The sequence below is a fragment of the Heterodontus francisci genome, chromosome 19 (assembly GCF_036365525.1).
Source record: "Heterodontus francisci isolate sHetFra1 chromosome 19, sHetFra1.hap1, whole genome shotgun sequence".
NCBI lineage: Eukaryota > Metazoa > Chordata > Chondrichthyes > Heterodontiformes > Heterodontidae > Heterodontus > Heterodontus francisci.
Genome location: NC_090389.1, coordinates 89,795,242 through 89,812,963, shown reverse-complemented (window position 1 = coordinate 89,812,963; position 17,722 = coordinate 89,795,242). Strand labels below are relative to the sequence as shown.

The following is a 17,722-nucleotide window of genomic DNA, read 5'->3' as shown; positions in this document are numbered from 1 at the left end:
ACGAACTGAAATAAAATAAAATGAAAAAAGAACTACAAATAAAAAGGGGGGCCCGTCATGCTCTGAAATTATTGAACTCAATGTTCAGTCCGGCAGGCTGTAGTGTGCCTAATCGGTAAATGAGATGCTGTTCCTCGAGCTTGCGCTGATGTTCACTGGAAAACTGCAGCAATCCCAGGACAGAGATGTGAGCATGAGAGCAGGGGGGAGTGTTGAAATGGCAAGCAACTGGAAGCTCGGGGTCATGCTTTCGGACTAAGCGGAGGTGTTCCGCAAAGCGGTTCACCCAATCTGCGTCTGGTCTCCCCAGTGTAGAGGAGACCATATTGCGAGCAGCGAATACAGTATACTACATTGAAAGAAGTACAAGTAAATCGCTGCTTCACCTGAAAGGAGTGTTTGGGGCCTTGGATAGTGAGGAGAGAGGAGGTAAAAGGGCAGGTATTACATCTCCTGCGATTGCAGGGGAAGGTGCCGTGGGAAGGGGACGAGGTGTTGGGGGTAATGGAGGAGTGGACCAGGTTGTCGCGGAGGGAATGATCCCTTCGGAATGCTGACAGGAGAGGGGAGGGGAGGGGAAGATGCGTTTGGTAGTGGCATCACGCTGGACGTGGCGGAAATGGCAGAGGATGTGGAAGCTGGTGGGGCGGAAAGTGAGGACAAGGGGAACCCTGTCATGTTCTGGGAGGAAGGGAAAGGGGTGAGGGTAGAGGTGCGGGAAATGGGTCGGACATGGTTGAGGGCCTTGTCAACCATAGTGGGGGGGAATCCTCAGTTGAGGAAAAAGGAAGACATATCAGAAGCACCGTCATGGAAGGTTGCATCATTAGAGCAGATGCATCGGAGACGGAGAAACTGGGAGAATGGAATGGAGTCCTTACAGGAAGCAGGGTGTGAAGAAGTGTAGTCGAGGTAGCCTTGGGAGTCGGTGGGCTTATAATGAATATTAGTAGACAGCCTATCCCCAGAGATGGAGACACAGAAGTAGAGGAAGGGAAGGGAAGTGTCGGAAATGGACCATGTAAAGGTGAGAGTAGGGTGGAAATTGGAAGCAAAGTTGATGAAGTTTTCCAGTTCAGGGCAGGAGCAGAAAACAGCACCGATACGGTCATCAATGTACCGGAAAAAGAGTTGGGGGAGGGGGTCTGAGTAGGACTGGAACCAGGAATGTTCGACATATCCCACAAAAAGTCAGGCATAACTAGGACCCATGCGGGTACCCATAGCAACACCTTTTATTTGAAGGAAGTGAGTGGAGTTGAGGAGAAGTTGTTTAATGTGAGAACAAGTTCAGCCAGGCGGAGGAGGGTGGTGGTGGATGGGGACTGGTTGGGCCTCTGTTCAAGGAAGAAGCGGAGAGTCCTCAAACCATCCTGGTGGGGGGTGGAGGTGTAGAGAGATTGGACGTCTATCGTGAAGAGGAGGCGGTTGGGACCAGGAAACTGGAAATTGTCAAAATGATGTAGGGCGTCAGAAGAGTCACGGATGAAGGTGCTAGTTTCTCTGACCTTGATAACATGGCCTATATATGAGGGCAGGAGCCAGGGATTTATCTCCAGAAATACCCTTCCATCAGTGTCTCACTAATGTCAGTTTGTGTTTTTTTCGACAAGGGGCCCCCACGTAACACTTGAACCAGTGGCCTTAAAGGGAAAGACCAGATTAAACCTGGAACCATATTAGCAGCTAAATATCACAGGTAACCTCAGGTTATGGGGTGGGGAGAGGGGGAGAGATTTATTAAATCTCCTGCTTGCTATCTGGAGAGGCAGTGGTGTGGGGGGGGCGGGGTGGGGTTGATCTTGTAAGTTGCCTTGTGGTTTGTGAATTGGTGCCCCAGCAAAGCATAAGCACCTTTAGAAAAGGAATTTGGATGTTAACAAAAGCAAAATACTGAGGATTCTATAAATCTAAAATAAACAGAAATTGCTGGAAATACTCAGCAGGTCAGGCAGCATCTGTGCAAGGAAAAACAGGGTTAGCATTTCAGGGCAGTGCTCTGAACAATTCTGATTAATGATCATTGACCTAAAATGTTAGGATTTTACCAGTCCCTGGGAGCCATGCTGGGAGGCTGTAAGCTGGTAAAATCATGCGGACTGCATCAAATTCCCGCCACCAGCAGTGGGACTGGATGCGGAGAGCTGCCCACTCCAAGAGGCGAGCAGCCAAATACCAGAATTTTAAGCCCAATTAAGGGACATTTTATGGTTCTGTCGACATTTTACCAACCACGGGATGACCCCCCCCCCCCCACCCCCCCCAGCCGCATGGGAAGGCCACCAGCTAAATGGAGGTGGCCTCCCCGCAACAGTCTTGGGCGCCAGGCTCAAATGCCCAAAGAGGGTGCCACAGGCAGTGAAGGCAGCCCCCACAGCCTCAACGATCTCCCCAGAAAGGTTTTCCTTCCGACACTCGGAGTGACAGTGGCGTAGTGCTAATCTCACTGGGCTAGTAATCCAGAGGCCCAGACTAATGCCCTGGAGGCACGAGTTGAAATCCTACCATGGCAGCTTGTGTAATTTAAATTCAACGAATTCATAAATTCAATTAATTAATAACAATCTGTAATGGAAAGCTAGTCTCAGTAATGGTGTCATGAAACTATCATCGATTGTCGTAAAAACCCATCTGGTTTACAAATGCCCTTTAGGGAAAGAAATCTGCTGTCCTTACCTGGTCTGGCCTACATGTGACTCCAGACCCACAGCAATGTGGTTGACTCTTAAATGCCCTCTGAAATGGCCTAGCAAGCCACTCAGTTGTCAAAGGGAAATTAGGCATGGCAACAAATGCTGGCCTAGACAGCAATGCCCACATCCTGTGAAAGAATAAAAAAACTTGATCCTCTGATTTTTTTTTGTATTTTTTAAAAACTTACCTGACCCAGCTCCCAGGGGCTCCTGCATATCTCAGCAGTGACCACCTCTCCTGGTGGCACTGCTGAGGCTTCAGAGCTGCCAGTCCCCTAATATGGCCAGCAGCATCAGGAGCCTGCCCACCGTCCTTAAATATCCCGACTTCCACGATAAAATTCAGGCCTTTAATTCTGTTTCTCTCTCCACAGATGCTGCCTGGTCTGCTGAGCATTTTAAGTGTTTTCTGTACATGTTCACCAAGATAGATTGTATGTTCCTGTCAGCCTGGATGGACAATAAATGCTGGCCTTGCCAGCGATGCGCACATTGCATGATTGAATAATAAAAGAAACTACTGAGACTAATATACCTACTTGTCTGGCAGAAGACATTCAGTCAGATCCACAGAATCTTCCACAAACTCTGTACTGTCTTTATAATAATCTGTGTCCGTGTCACTATCAACAGTGGATAATCTGGAATAACAGATATACCTTGTAGTACACTAAAGATATGTGGGGAACTTCAACCGCAGCAATATCAGGTTTGGCTCTAGCAGGGCCGTAACATTCCACCTACACACACACACACCAGGTCCCATTCACCTATCACCCCTGTGTTCACTGACCTACATTGGCTTCTGGTCTGGCAATGTCTCAAATTTAACAATCTCATCCTTGTTTTCAAATCCCTCCATGATCTCGCCCCTCCCTATCTCTGTATCTCCTCCACCCCAACAACCCTCCAAGATTTCTGCGCTCCTCCAATTCTGGCCTGTTGCATATCCCCGATTTCCTTCACCCCATCACTGGCTGCAATGCCTTCAGCTGCCTGGGCCCTAAAGCTCTGGAATTCCCTCCTGAAACCACTCTGTCTCTCTCCCTCTCTCTCCTCCATTAAGAGACTCCTTAAAGCCTGTCTCTTTGACCAAGCTTTTGTTCATCTGTCCTAATAACTCCTTAAGTGGCTTTGTACCAAATTTAGTGAGCTTTACCCTGTTAAAGGTGCTATATAAATGCAAGTTGTTGTTTCTAGGCTGACTGTCTTGGGATTCAAATGTGCAAAGAAGTTAATACTGTGCTGATTAAATATCTTGTTTGGTAACAATGCAGACCAGGAAGATCCCAGGTTTAATTCCAGGGGTGCAATGAGTTGGCTGCATGTTAGGGGCAGAAGAAGATCGGCCATGGTTCCTGCTCCTCAGCACAATCTGGTGAACTGTGTGAATTTGTGGGATTTGGGTGAGGACTGGGTCTGTCACAGCTGTGAGCTCCTCTGTAGCCAGGCCAACACTCACTCCAAGAGGCTGCTGATATCCATGGAACTGGAACACCGCATCAATTGATTATTTTTAGAGGGGGGAGAAAACTGGAGCACTAAAAACAGAAAATGCAAGGTCAATGAATCATTAGGGAAATGAATCAAAACCCTTCATTGAATAATTAGTAATTACAAATAACAAACTCTGGGGATATGGATAAACACACTATTTCTGCCTTTGGGCACAAGATTTGAATCCAATCCAGATTGATCTGATGAACACCACCTTTCTCTGCTCTATGCCAAGTCCTATGGAAGGTGAGTTTGGCCAGTCTCAACAGTGTTCCACAGGACCCAAAACATAAAATTATCACTCTTCAGCAAACATTAGTAATCTAGTTCAGGAAAACAGCCTTTATAGGAAATGAAAACATCGCAATGGTGCAATAGGGAATACTCTTCTGAGCTTGGAAGTAAGACATATTGTTGGAGCAGACAAAAGGCAGTTCTACTCTGCACCTGTCCTGGGGTTGTTTGATGGGACAGTGTAGAGGGAGTTTTATTCTGTATCTAACCTGTGCTGTAACTGACCTAGGAGTGTTTGAAGGGACAGTGTAGAGGGAGCTTTACTCTGTATCCAACTCCGTGCTCAGGGAGTGTTTGATACAATAGTGTTGATGGAGATTTACCTCTGTATCCAACTATTTCATTCCACAGCACATACCACCACCCGCACCGCCCCCCACCCCACTGCACTGACCTGGAGGAGATTAAATTTTAGAGGAGGGGGGATAAAATTGGAGCATTAAAAACAGAAAATGCAAGGTCAATGAATCCTTAGGGAAATGAATCAAAACCCTTCATTGAATAATTAGTAATTACAAATAATAAACTCTGGGGATATGGATATAGAACACACTATTTCTGCCTTTGGTCACAAGATTTGAATCCAATCCAGATTGATCTGATGAACACCACCTTTCTCTGCTCATTCTCCCCCAGTCCACGCAGAGTAGAAGGTGAAGAACCCAACCATTCCTTAATCAAATGAACAAGACTAGCTAACAGCTGACTCTGCAAATAGTCTCATCACATTTGGGCTAGGGATAAGAAAATCAGACACGCATTGTGCTTCTTACCACTATCCAGCCTCATCTGCTGGAAAGAGTGAGCGTGCATGATGCTTGAATACAGGTGACAACTAAGGCCTAACTCAGCTCTGATTCATCCCATGGACAATAGCTTGCCATCACTCAAAAGCCTGGACTCCAATAAAGAACATCTACCTGAGAGAGGTATCAGTGAGTGACTGGCAGTAATCAAAGGAAAGAAAGAACCAACTTGCATTTCTATAGCGCCTTTCATGACCTCAGGACATCCCAAACGACTTTATGGTCAATTAAGTACTTTCTGAAGTGTAGTCACTTTTGCAATGTAGGAAACACAGTAGCCAATTTGTACACAGCAAGCTCACACAAACAGCAATGTGCTAATGGCAAGATAATCAGTTGAGTCATGTTGGTTGAGGGGTAACTATTGGCCAGGACACCGGGGAAACTCTTCAAAATAGAGGCTGTGTGATCGTTTACATCAACTTGAGAGGGCAGATGGAGCCTCAGTTCAACATCTCATCTCGAAAGATGGCACCTTACAACAATGCAGCACTCCCTCAGTACTGCACTGGGAGTGTCAGCCTGGGATTATGTGCTCAACTCTCTGGAGTAGGACTTGAACCCACGACCTTCTGAGTCAGTGGAGTGATTGCTATCCACTGAGCCAATGTTGAGAAAATCAGCAACTTGGAAGAGGAGGGAGAAAAACTCTGGGAAAAGAAACAGAAAGAACAATGAACATTCCAACATAAACAACCATGTTCCAACACACTCATACATGCTCAGCAGCAATCATAAAATGAGATTTTGCCAGCATTGTGCACAAAGCATTATCCAGTAAATTTACAGTATTAACATCCAGTGTGATTTACAGAGAAACGTACCCAACAGCTGACAATAATTGTGGAGTAGTTCTCTGAGGAAATTTCACCATCCATGAGGATCGGACAGGCTGTTCACTTTGATTTTCTGAGGAGGATGTTGATGATGCATTACTGCTTTCATCCTTCCCTAGCAAGATAAAACATCATATCCTTTCTGTGCATATATGTACAGATAGAATGTACACACTGTTTTGCTTAAACAATCCATTCAAAGAAACTGCGCATATTGCTGTGCGGATAATTAATTGAAAGCTGCACCCAACATACAGGGCTTTCTGCCCTCAACAATATTTACAGGGTCTACTGTTCCCTATGGTACCCTCATCACCTATTGTCCCCTATAAAACACAGTGTCTACTGTCCTCAACAATATTCACCTCTTAGTCTTCTCTGTTCCAGAGTAAAGAACCCCATCCTGCCCAATCTTTCCTGACAGTTGCACCCTCTCAATTCTGGCAATATCTATGGAAATCTTCTCTGCACTTTCTCCAGTGTTCAATGTCCTTCTTGTAGGGTGGAGATCAGAACTACTCACAGTCCTCCTAGTGTTGGCTAATCAAGGTTGTATATAAGTTTAACATTACCTTCCTTCTTTTGAGTTTTATTTACCTAGAATCAAATAGTTCCTGTAAGTCATGAATTGAAAGGAATGTTTGCATTCCTTGTCAACTTGTGCCGCTACTTTTAGTGATTTATATATCTGTATTCCCAAATCCCTTTACTCCTCTATGCCACTTAGTTTCTTACTTTCACATTGCCACTGGAGTTACATATAGACCTATACCAGGTAAGGACAGTAGGTTTTCGCTCCCTTGAAGACCACTGAACCCAGCTGGATTTGTACCACAATCTGATAGCTTCCTGCTCACCATTAATGATAAATCATAGAATGATTACAACACAGAAGTAGGTCATTTGGCCCGTTGTGTCCATGCCAGCTCTCTGCAAGAGCAACTCAAACTCAGTTGGTCCCACTCCCCTGCCTTTTCCCCACAACCCAGCAAATTTATTCTCGTCAGATAATTATCCAATTCCGTTCTGAAAGCCTCAATTGAACCTGACTACACCACACTCTCAGGCAGTGCATTCCAGATCCTAAACATTCACTGCGTAAAAAAGTTTTTTCTCATGTCACCTTTGGTTCTTTTAGCATTCACCTTAAATTGGCGTCATCTGGCCCTCGATCCTTCAGCCAATGGGAACAGTTTCTCTCTATCTACTCTGTCCAGACCATTCATGATTTTGAACACCTCTATCAAATCTCCTCTCAACCTTCTCTTCTAAGGAGAACAGCCCCAGCTTCTCTAATCTATCCACGTTACTGAAGTCCCTCATCCCTGGAACCATTCTCGTATATCTTTTCTGCATCCTCTCTAATACCTTCACATCCTTCCAGAATTGAACACAATACTCCAGTTGAGGCCAAACCAGTGTTTTATAAAGGTTCACCATAACTTCCTTTTTTTTAACTCTACATCTCTATTTATAAAGCCCAGGATCCCGTATGCCTTATTATCCACTTTCTCAACCTGCCCTGCGACCTTCAACAATTTGTGCACATATACCCCTAGGTCCCTCTGCTCCTGCACCCCCTTTAGAATTGTATCCTTTATTTTATCTTGCCTCTCCCCGATCTTCCTACCAAAATGTATCACTTCGCACTTCTACGCATTAAATTTCATCTGCCACATGTCCACCCATTCCACCAGCCTGTCTGTCCTCCTGAAGTCTATCTCTATCCTGCTCACAATTCACCAAGTACTACCAAGTTTTGTGTCATCTGCAAATTTTGAAATTGTGCCCTGCACGCCCAAGTCTAGATCATTAATATAGATCAAGAAAAGCAGTGGTCCTAATACCGATCCCTAGGGAACCCCACTATATACCTTACTCCTGTCTGAATAACAACCATTCACCATTACTCTCTGTTTCCTGTCACTCAGCCAACTTCATATTCATGTTGCTACTGTTCCTTTTATTCCATGGGCTTCAACTTTGCTGACAAGTCTGTTATGTGGCACTTTATCAAATGCCTTTTGGAAGTCCATGTACACCACATCAACCACATTACTCTCATCAAACATGTTACCTCATCAAAACACTTAATCAAGTTAGTTCAACGTGATTTGCCTTTAACAAATCTGTGCTAGCTTGCTTTAATTTATCCACATTTAGCCCAGTGATGGTTAATTGATCCCAATACAAGCTTTTTATTCCAGATTTATTTAATTAACTGAATTCAGATTCACAAACTGCTGTGATGGGATTTGAACTCCATTCTTTGGACTATCACCCCCAGGTCTATAACATGCATGCCACACAAGTGTCAGGTAACGATCAGCTCAAACAAAAGAGACTCTAACCACACTTGACATTCAACAATATTCCAATCGTCAAATCCCTCACCATCACTATCTTGAGGGTTATGATTGATCAGAAACTTAACTGTACCAGCCACATAAATGCTGTGGCCACAAGAGCAGGACAGAGGCTGGGAATTCTGCAGCGAGTAACTCTGCTAAAAACCTTTCCACCAGCTGTAAGGTGCAAGTCAAGAGTGTGATGAAATCTCGTCACTAGCCTGGTTGAGTGCAGCTCCAAAAACACTGAAGAAGTTCAACACGATTCAGGGCAAAACAATTCACTTGATTGGCACCCCATCCACCACCATCCATCAACATTCACTCCCTCCACCAGATGCACATTGGCAGCAATGTGTACCATCTACAAGATGCAACAACTCACCAAGGCTCCTTCGACAGCACCTTCCAAACCCATGACCTTGACCACCTAGAAGGATAAGGGCAGCAGATGCATGGGAACACCACCACCTGCAAATTCCCCTCCAAGCCACACACCATCCTGACTTGGAACTATATCACCGTTCCTTGACTGTTGCTGGCTCAAAATCCTGGAACCCCCTTCCTAACAGCACTGTGGGTGTACGTACACCACATGGACTGCAGTGGTTCAAGAAGGCAGTTCACCACCACCTTCTCAAGGGCAATTAGGGATGGGCAATAAATTCTGGCCTAGCCAGTGATGCCCACATCCCACGAATGAATTTTTAAAAATCACCAGTCCTCTGGTTCTATTCCTTTTTCTATTGAATTTTGATATATGAATACTAGTGCTTCTGTCTAGCTTCTTTTAAGTATCCACAGGTGTAATCCATCCTCCTTAAGTTTGATTAGTTTGTCTGGTATCTCCTTTCTTTCTATCTTAACTGTTGTAAGCTTCCTTTTCTTCCACTGTTGGCATTTCCTGTTTGTTCTCCTTTTAAGTGGAATTTGACGTAAAGTATCTATTCAATATTGCTGCCATTTTAATTCCATTTCCTGTGGGTTTATCTTGCTCATTCCATAGTGGACCTATCCCTGTCAATTCTCCTTTAGTTACCATGTGCCTATAGATTACTTTACTACTTCTATATTCTTTCATAGTTCCTCCTTGTCTTCTTAATTGTCTTTTTTATCTCATTCATGAGGTTAAGGGATCTCCCATTTAAGACAGAGATGAGGAGAAATTTCTTCTCTCAGAGGGTCGTTAATCTTTGGTATTCTCCACCCCAAAGAGCAGTGGCGGCTCAGTCATTGAATGTATTCCAGGCTGCGTTAGACAGATATTTGATCTACAAGGGAGTCAAGGGTTATGGGGGGACGGGCAGGAAAGTGGAGTTGAGGCCACAATCAGATCAGTCATGATCTTACTGAATGGTAGAGCCGGCTCAAGGGGCTGAATGGCCAACTCCTGCTCCTAATTCTTATGTTCTTATCATGTTTCCTTTTATAATCCTCTTTATTATTTATATCCTTTGTGTACACCCTTTCCTTTAGAGTCAGTTTTATTCTTTATTTACCTCTGGCATCTGATTCTTGGTTGATTTGTTCTTATTTTTTGGTAGAATACATTTCTCCGGTATTCTCCAGATCACCCCCTCCACCCTTTAAATATTGTTCTGCTTCTTTGTCTGTCAATAATTTTCTCCAGTTTACCTTCCTTATTTCCATCCTCATTCCCTCACAGGTGACTTTTTTCCAATCTTTTACTTTTGTTCTTGTACTATCTACATCTCTCAATCAGTATCTTAAATTAGATAGAATCGCATAGAAGGTGCAGCACAGAAACAGGCCACTCAGCCCAATTGGTCTATGTTGGTGTTTATGTTGAACATGAGCCTCCTCCCACTCGACTTCATCTCACCGTATCTGCATATCCTTCTATTCCTTTCTCCCACATGTGTTTGTGTAGCTCCCCCATAAATGCATCTATGCGATTCGTCTCAACTACTCGATGTGGTAGTGAGTTCCATATTCTCATCACTTGGAGTAGAATTCCTTATTGGATTTATCAGTAACTATCTTATATTTGTGGCTACTAGTTTTAGATATCTCCACAGGTCGAAACATCTTCTCTACATCAACCTTATCAAACCCCTCATAATTTTAAAGACCTCAGTCAGGTCGCCCCTCAACAGAGAAAGAATCATAGAATCATAGAAACTTATAACACAGAAGGAAGCCATTCAGCCCATCATTTGTGCTCTATTCCACACCCCTACTTTTTGTCCATAATTTTGTATGTTCATCATCGTCCAGTACCTACCCTTTTAAAATTATTGATGGAATCAGCTTCGACAGCTTTTCCGATCCTGACAACCCTGAGTCTAAACATTGCACCTCATCTCCACTCCAGATCTTTTGCTAATGATTTTCAATCTATGACATCTAGTTAGTTACTCACTCAAAGGGAATTTTTTTTCTATTTACTCTATCAAAATCTTTCATCATACTTAAAACCTCTATAATGTCACCTCTTAACCGTCTCTGTTCCAAGGAGAACAGTACAAACTTTTCTAACCTTTCCTCATAACTGAAGTCCCTCATCCCTGATAACATCCAGGAAGTCCATTTAAATCTTATTATATTGTGATCACTATTTCCTAGATGTTCTCCTGCATTTACTTCTTTTATGTGCTCCTGTTCATTTCCCATTACTAGAGCTAACAATAATTCCTTCCTTGTTGGCTTGTTTACATATTGGGCCAGCAAGGAGTCAGGATCAGAAACATTGTAAAAACTCCACCCTTTTTCATTCTCTTTCCCTACCATAGTTCATTGGGGGTAGTTGAAAACTTCCATTATGATTCTGTGGGTTTTTTTAAAATTTCATATATGTACTGACCTTCTTCTCTCTCCAATTCCCTTTCGGTATTTGGTGGTCTGTACTACACCCAAATAGAGCAACTGATCCCTCCCTTTCCTTTATTTCAATCCTATGGATTTTGTTTCTACCTCTGTCTGTTACGTCCTTTCTTGCTGCTGCCATGGTTATTTCTGATTAACACAGCCGAAACTGGACGGACCACCCGGCATCGACCTAGGCACCGGAAACGACAGAGGCAAACCCAGCCCTGTCGACCCTGCAAAGTCCTCTTTACTAACATCTGGGGGCTTGTGCCAAAGTTGGGAAGGCTGTCCCACAGACCAATCAAGCAACAGCCTGACATAGTTATACTCATGGAATCATACCTGACAGCTAATGTCCCAGACACTGCCATCACCATCCCCGGGTATGTCCTGTCCCGACAGGACAGACCCAGCAGAGGTGGTGGCACAGTGGTCTACAGTAGGGAGGGAGTTGCCGTGGGAATCCTCAACATCGACTCTGGACCCCATGAAGTTTCATGGCATCAGGTCAAACATGGGCAAGGAAACCTCCTGCTGATTACCACCTACTGCCCTCCCTCAGCTGATGAGTCAGTACTCCTCCATGTTGAACAGCACTTGGAGGAAGCTCTGAGGGTGGCAAGGGTGCAGAATGTACTCTGGGTGGGGGACTTCAATGTCCATCACCAAGAGTGGCTCGGTAGCACCACTACTGACCGAGCTGGCTGAGTCCTAAAGGACATATCCGCTAGACTGGGTATGCAGCAGGTGGTGAGAGAATCAACAAGAGGGGAAAACATACTTGACTTCATCCTCACCCATCTGCTTGCCGCAGATGCATCTGTCCATGACAGTATTGGTAGGAGTGATCACCGCACAGTCGTTGTGGAGACGAAGTCCCGCCTTCACATTGAGGATACCCTCCTTCGTGTTGTGTGGCCCTACCACCTTGCTAAATGGGATAGATTTTGAACAGATCTAGCAATGCAAAACTGGGCATCCTTGAGGCGCTGTGGGCCATCAGCAGCAGCAGAATTGTACTCAACCACAATCTGTAACCTCATGGCCCAGCATACCTCCCATTCTACCATTACCATCAAGCTAGGAGACCAACCCTGGGTCAATGAAAGAGTGCAGAAGGGCATGCCAGTAGCAGCACCAGGCATACCTCAAAATGAGGTGTCAACCTGGTGAAGCCGCAACACAGGACTATCTGTGTGTCAAACTGCATAAGCAGCAATAGATAGAGCTAAGCGATCCCATAACCAACGGATCAGATCTAAGCTCTGCAGTCCTGCCACATCCAGCCGTGAATGGTGGTGGACAATTAAACAACTAACTGGAAGAGGTGGCTCCACAAATATCCCCATCCTCAATGATGGGGGAGCCCAGCACATCAGTGCGAAAGATAAGGCTGAAGCATTTGCAACAATCTTCAGCCAGAAGTGCCGAGTTGATGATCCATCTCGTCTCCTCCTGAAGACCCCAGCCTCACAGATGCCAGACTTCAGCCAATTCGATTCACTCTGCGTGATATCAAGAAACGACTGAAAGCACTGGATACTGCAAAGGCTATGGGCCCTGACAATATTCTGGCAATAGTACTGAAGACCTGTGCTCCAGAACTTGCCACGCCTCTAGCCAAGCTGTTCCAGTACAGCTACAACACTGGCATCCACCCTGCAATGTGGAAAATTGCCCAGGTATGTCCTGTACAACAAAAAGCAGGACAAGTCCAACCCGGCCAATTACCACCCCATCAGTCTACTCTCAATCATCAGTAAAGTGATGGAAGGTGTCATCAACAGTGCCATCAAGCGGCACTTGCTTAGCAATAACCTGCTCAGTAATGCTCAGTTTGGGTTCCGCCAGGGCCACTCATCACCTGACCTCATTACAGCCTTGGTCCAAACATGGACAAAAGAACTGAACTCAAGAGATGAGGTGAGAGTGACTGCCCTTGACATCAAGGCAGCATTTGACCGAGTATGGCATCAAGGAGCCCTAGCAAAACTGAGGTCAATGGGAATCAAGGGGAAAACTCCCCACTGGCTGGAGTCATACCTAGTGCAAAGGAAGATGGTTGTGGTTGTTGGAGGTCAATCATCTGAGCTCCAGGACATCACTGCAGGAGTTCCTCAGGGTAGTGTCCTAGGCCCAACCATCTTCAGCTGCTTCATCAATGACCTTCCTTCAATCATAGGGTCAGAAATGGGGATGTTCACTGATGATTGCACAGTGTTCAGCACCATCGTGACTCCTCAGATACTGAAGCAGTCCATGTAGAAATGCAGCAAGATTTGGACAATATCCAGGCTTGGGCTGATAAGTGGCAAGAAACATTCGCGCCACACAAGTGCCAGGCAATGGCCATTTCCAACAAGAGAGAATCTAACCATCTCCCCTTGACATTCAATGGCATCATCATCGTTGAATCCTCCACTATCAACCTCCCAGGGGCTACCATTGACCAGAAACTAAGCTGGAGTAACCATAGAAAGACCTGAGCAGGTCAGAGGCTAGGAATCCTGCGGCGAGTAACTCACCCCCTGACTCCCCAAAGCCTGTCCACCATCTACAAGGCACAAGTCAGGAGTGTGATGGAATACTCTCCACTTGCCTGGATGGGTGCAGCTCCAACAGCACTCAAGAAGCTCAACACCATCCAGGACAAAGTAGCCCACTTGATTGGCACCACATCCACAAACATTCACTCCCTCCACCACCGACGCACAGTGGCAGCAGTGTGTACCATCTACAAGATGCACTGCACAACGCACCAAGGCTCCTTAGACAGCACTTTCCAAACCTGCGACCTCTACCAACTAGAAGGACAAGAGCAACAAATACATGGGAACACCACCACCTGAAAGTTCCCCTCCAAGTCACACACCATCCTGACTTGGAACTATATTGCCGTTCCTTCACTGTCGCTGGGTCAAAATCCTGGAACTCCCTTCCTAACAGCACTGTGGGTGTACCTACCCCACATGGACTGCAGCGGTTCAAGAAGGCAGCTCACTACCACCTTCTCAAGAGCAATTAGGGATGGGCAATAAATGCTGGCCTGGCCAATGATGCCCACATCCCATGAATGACTGAAAAAAAAGCTACCCCACTACCACTTCTTCCTTCCACATTGTTTGTAAATACTTTATAACCTGCAATATTTAACTGCTACTCCTGTTCTATCTGCAGTTGAATCCTCTTCGCTATATTACAGTGGTAAAATAAAACTGCCGTCAATTCAGTTCACATCCCACGATTCAATCACAGAAGGATAACGCCCATTACTGTCCACCTCGACATCCATGGTTGCTATACAAAAGCATTAAAAACAGAATAAACCAGACTCGGAACTTCCACAATGTTTCCATTACTGAAAATAATACTTAGATGAGAAAGTATAACTATGAGAAGAGACTTGAGGTCATGGGATTATTTCCACTGGAGCAGAGAAGGTTGAGAGGAGATTTACCAGAAGCTTTTAAAACCACAAGCAGTTTTGAAAAGATGATAAGGTGAAAAGGGAAAGACGTTTTGCTCTGGTTTGGGAATCAATAACAAGAGGTTCGGCACAGGCATGATGGGTCGGATGGCTGCCTTCTGTATACTAACATTCTCTGATTCTATGAACTTAAATGGTCACTGAGAATGAGGGAATTAGGAGCAATTTCTTTTTTGTCGAGATAAGTTGATGGAATTGTTGGAATGCTCTGTTGGAGGGAGTAATTAAGGCAGAGACCATTGTGACTTTTCAAGGGAAAAGCAGATCAATATTTGAAGCAGTGGAAATAAATAAATGGGATTTTTAAGACACTGGATAATGTTGATTGTAACAAACTCTTTCGCCTCGTCCTGAACAGTAAAACCAGAGAACATGACCTGCACTTGAAGGGGGCAAATTCAAAACTAATCTGGGAAACGATATTTCAGTGAGCGAGTGGTCAATCTGTAGAAAAGGCTCCCGAGGGAGATGGCGAGAGAAGTTAGTATTGATTCATTCAAATGCAAACTTGAGAGATTTTTCCCAGAGAATAATATTTTGGGCTAGAGTATTATTTGAGACCTGACATGTGGTGAGTGTAACATGCTCAGGAGGAACATGGGGTTTTCCTCACCTCTCGTTTGGGTCTGTTGCAGACTCATTGATGGAGATAGATTGCTGTGATTTGTCAACAGCTTCATTATCATTGTATTATTCAATAAGATCATGGCTGGACTTCTACATCAATTTCACTTTCCCGCCCAATGCCCATATTTCTTGAACCCTTTAGTGCCCAATACTGTATTGATCTCAGTCTTGACTATACTCATCGACTGAGCATCTACAGATCCCCAAGGTAGAGAACTCCAACGATTTACAACCCGCTGAGTAAAAAATAATTCTCATCTCAGTCCTAAATGGCTGTCCCCTTATCCTGAGACTATGATCCCTAGTTCTAGACTCTTCAGCGTCTACACTGTCAAGCCCTCTAAAAATTTTAAATGAGATCATCTCCCATTCTTATAAACTCCAGAGAATATCAGCCTCCTCTACTCAATCTCTCCTGATAGGACAGCCCTCTCATCCCAGGAATCAACTAGATGGACCTTGGTCTTTTATCATCTACCAATTCTTATGTTTCTACATGGGGCTATGGAGAGAGAAGGGCAATGGAATTAGTTCCAGATTGCTCTGAGTTTTATTTTTAAACTGACAGCCATGTTGAAGGGTCTGAGACTTGCACAACGACACATCACTAAGATTGACAAAAGCAGGAGAGACGTTAAGGTAAATCAACAGTAGTTGGTGACATAAAGCTTGGATGTTAAACAGCTATAGACTGTGGGAAACAAGAAAGGACAGAGGAAGTTAAGGAACTGACAAACATGAGATGCTGGGAAAGAGTGAGTGAGTGAGAGTAGAATACAGTGCAATGAGGCTTGATATCTTGATCTATGTAGTATGGTAATACAGTGATTATGTTACTGGACTAGTAACCCAGAGACCTGAACTAATGATTCAGAGACATGAGTTCAAATCCCAACAAAGTAGCTAGGGGATTTTAAATTTAATTAATTCAATAAATCTGGAATAAAAAGCTAGTATCAGGAATAGCAATCATGTAACTACCAAACTGTCGTTAAAAACTTATCTGGTTCACTAACATCCTTCAGGAAAAGAAACCAGTCCTCCTTACCACGTCCAGGTCTATATGTGAGTCCAGGTCCTCAGCAATGTGGCTGACTCCTAACTGCCCTGTAAAATGACCTCATAAGCCACACAGCTTTTTTCAAGAAGGGTGCTCACCACCACCTTCTCAAGGGCTATTAGGGATGGGCAATAAATGTTGGGATTTGCCAGTGACACTCCAGTCAATGAATAAATAGTTTCCACTCAGGGAGGGGGAAAACTGTATATAGAACAGGGCATAAGTCAATCAATAGTTTTTTTTTACAATTGCTGAAAATAGAGACAGGTTGTTGAAGCTTTTTGTCTTGCACTCATCAGGATAATACGCAAGAATAACCAATGTAAGGGAAAACAACAACTTATACTGCATAAGAGAGTGCTGATTGGTTGGCAAGTGAACTCTGATTGGTAGAGGCGTTGACATGGAGAATGCACCAGTTTACGGTGACTGACAGCTAACTGCCAAGCTTTGTTTGAAATTTAAACCAGGCAGCTTGACTCTGATTGGTCAAGGCATTGCCCTCAGAGTCAAGCTGCCTGGTTTAAATTTCAAACAAAGCTTGGCAGTTAACTGTCAGTCACCGTAAACTGGTGCACTCTCCATGTCAACGCCTCTACCAATCAGAGTTCACTTGCCAACCAATCAGCACTCTCTTCTCATGCAGTATAAGTTGCTGTTTTCCCATACATTGGTTATTCTTGTGGATTGTCCTGATGAGTGAAAGACGAAAAGCTTCGACAACATGTCTCTATTTTCAGCAATTCTCAAGTTCTGTACTGCCAAACGACTAGTTTTTTTAAAATACGAACTTTTATGGTCAACAACTTCTCTCCTTGCTTTTGGATTTGACTGTAGCTTCGTGGAGACACTATGGCATCTATGGAGATTGGAAAATGATGAGTTAATTTAAAAAAATCATTGCCTCATTTCATTATTACGTGATTTTTACTTCATGAAGTTGGTTTCATAAACACTTTCACAATTAAAAAAGTGAATCGTGTTGCATGCAACTCAAAAAAATGTGTAAATACAAAACCTGTAATAATCCAAGAGGAATTTAGCAAGAAAAACATCTTTCTCAAAGCCCAATTCCAATTTCAGCTGCTGCCAGCTTTCAGCTTCCGTGCCGATATGAATCATCCGTTGTCTCCGCAATCGGTAGCGCTCCAGACGCCTTCTTTTTGCCTCTTGTGGTAGCAGGTACGGCTGGCGACCACGTCTGGATGAAGATTTATGTATTACTGTCTGCTCCATTCAAGCTTA

At 44.3% G+C, this 17,722-nt stretch overlaps 1 protein-coding gene across 1 annotated transcript in view; it reads right to left on the bottom strand.

The window, feature by feature from the left end:
* LOC137380356 (uncharacterized) overlaps positions 1-5,297 on the bottom strand; it is a 39,848-nt gene extending 34,551 nt beyond the window's left edge. The window contains exons 1-4 of the mRNA XM_068052283.1: positions 5,258-5,297; positions 4,156-4,234; positions 3,233-3,334; positions 2,882-3,079 (exon numbers count right to left, since the gene is read on the bottom strand). Of these exons, the coding sequence (XP_067908384.1) occupies positions 2,882-3,079; positions 3,233-3,334; positions 4,156-4,234; positions 5,258-5,297 (419 nt within the window). The remainder of the gene's footprint in view (positions 1-2,881; positions 3,080-3,232; positions 3,335-4,155; positions 4,235-5,257) is intronic.
* Between the last annotated feature and the right edge of the window lie 12,425 nt (positions 5,298-17,722).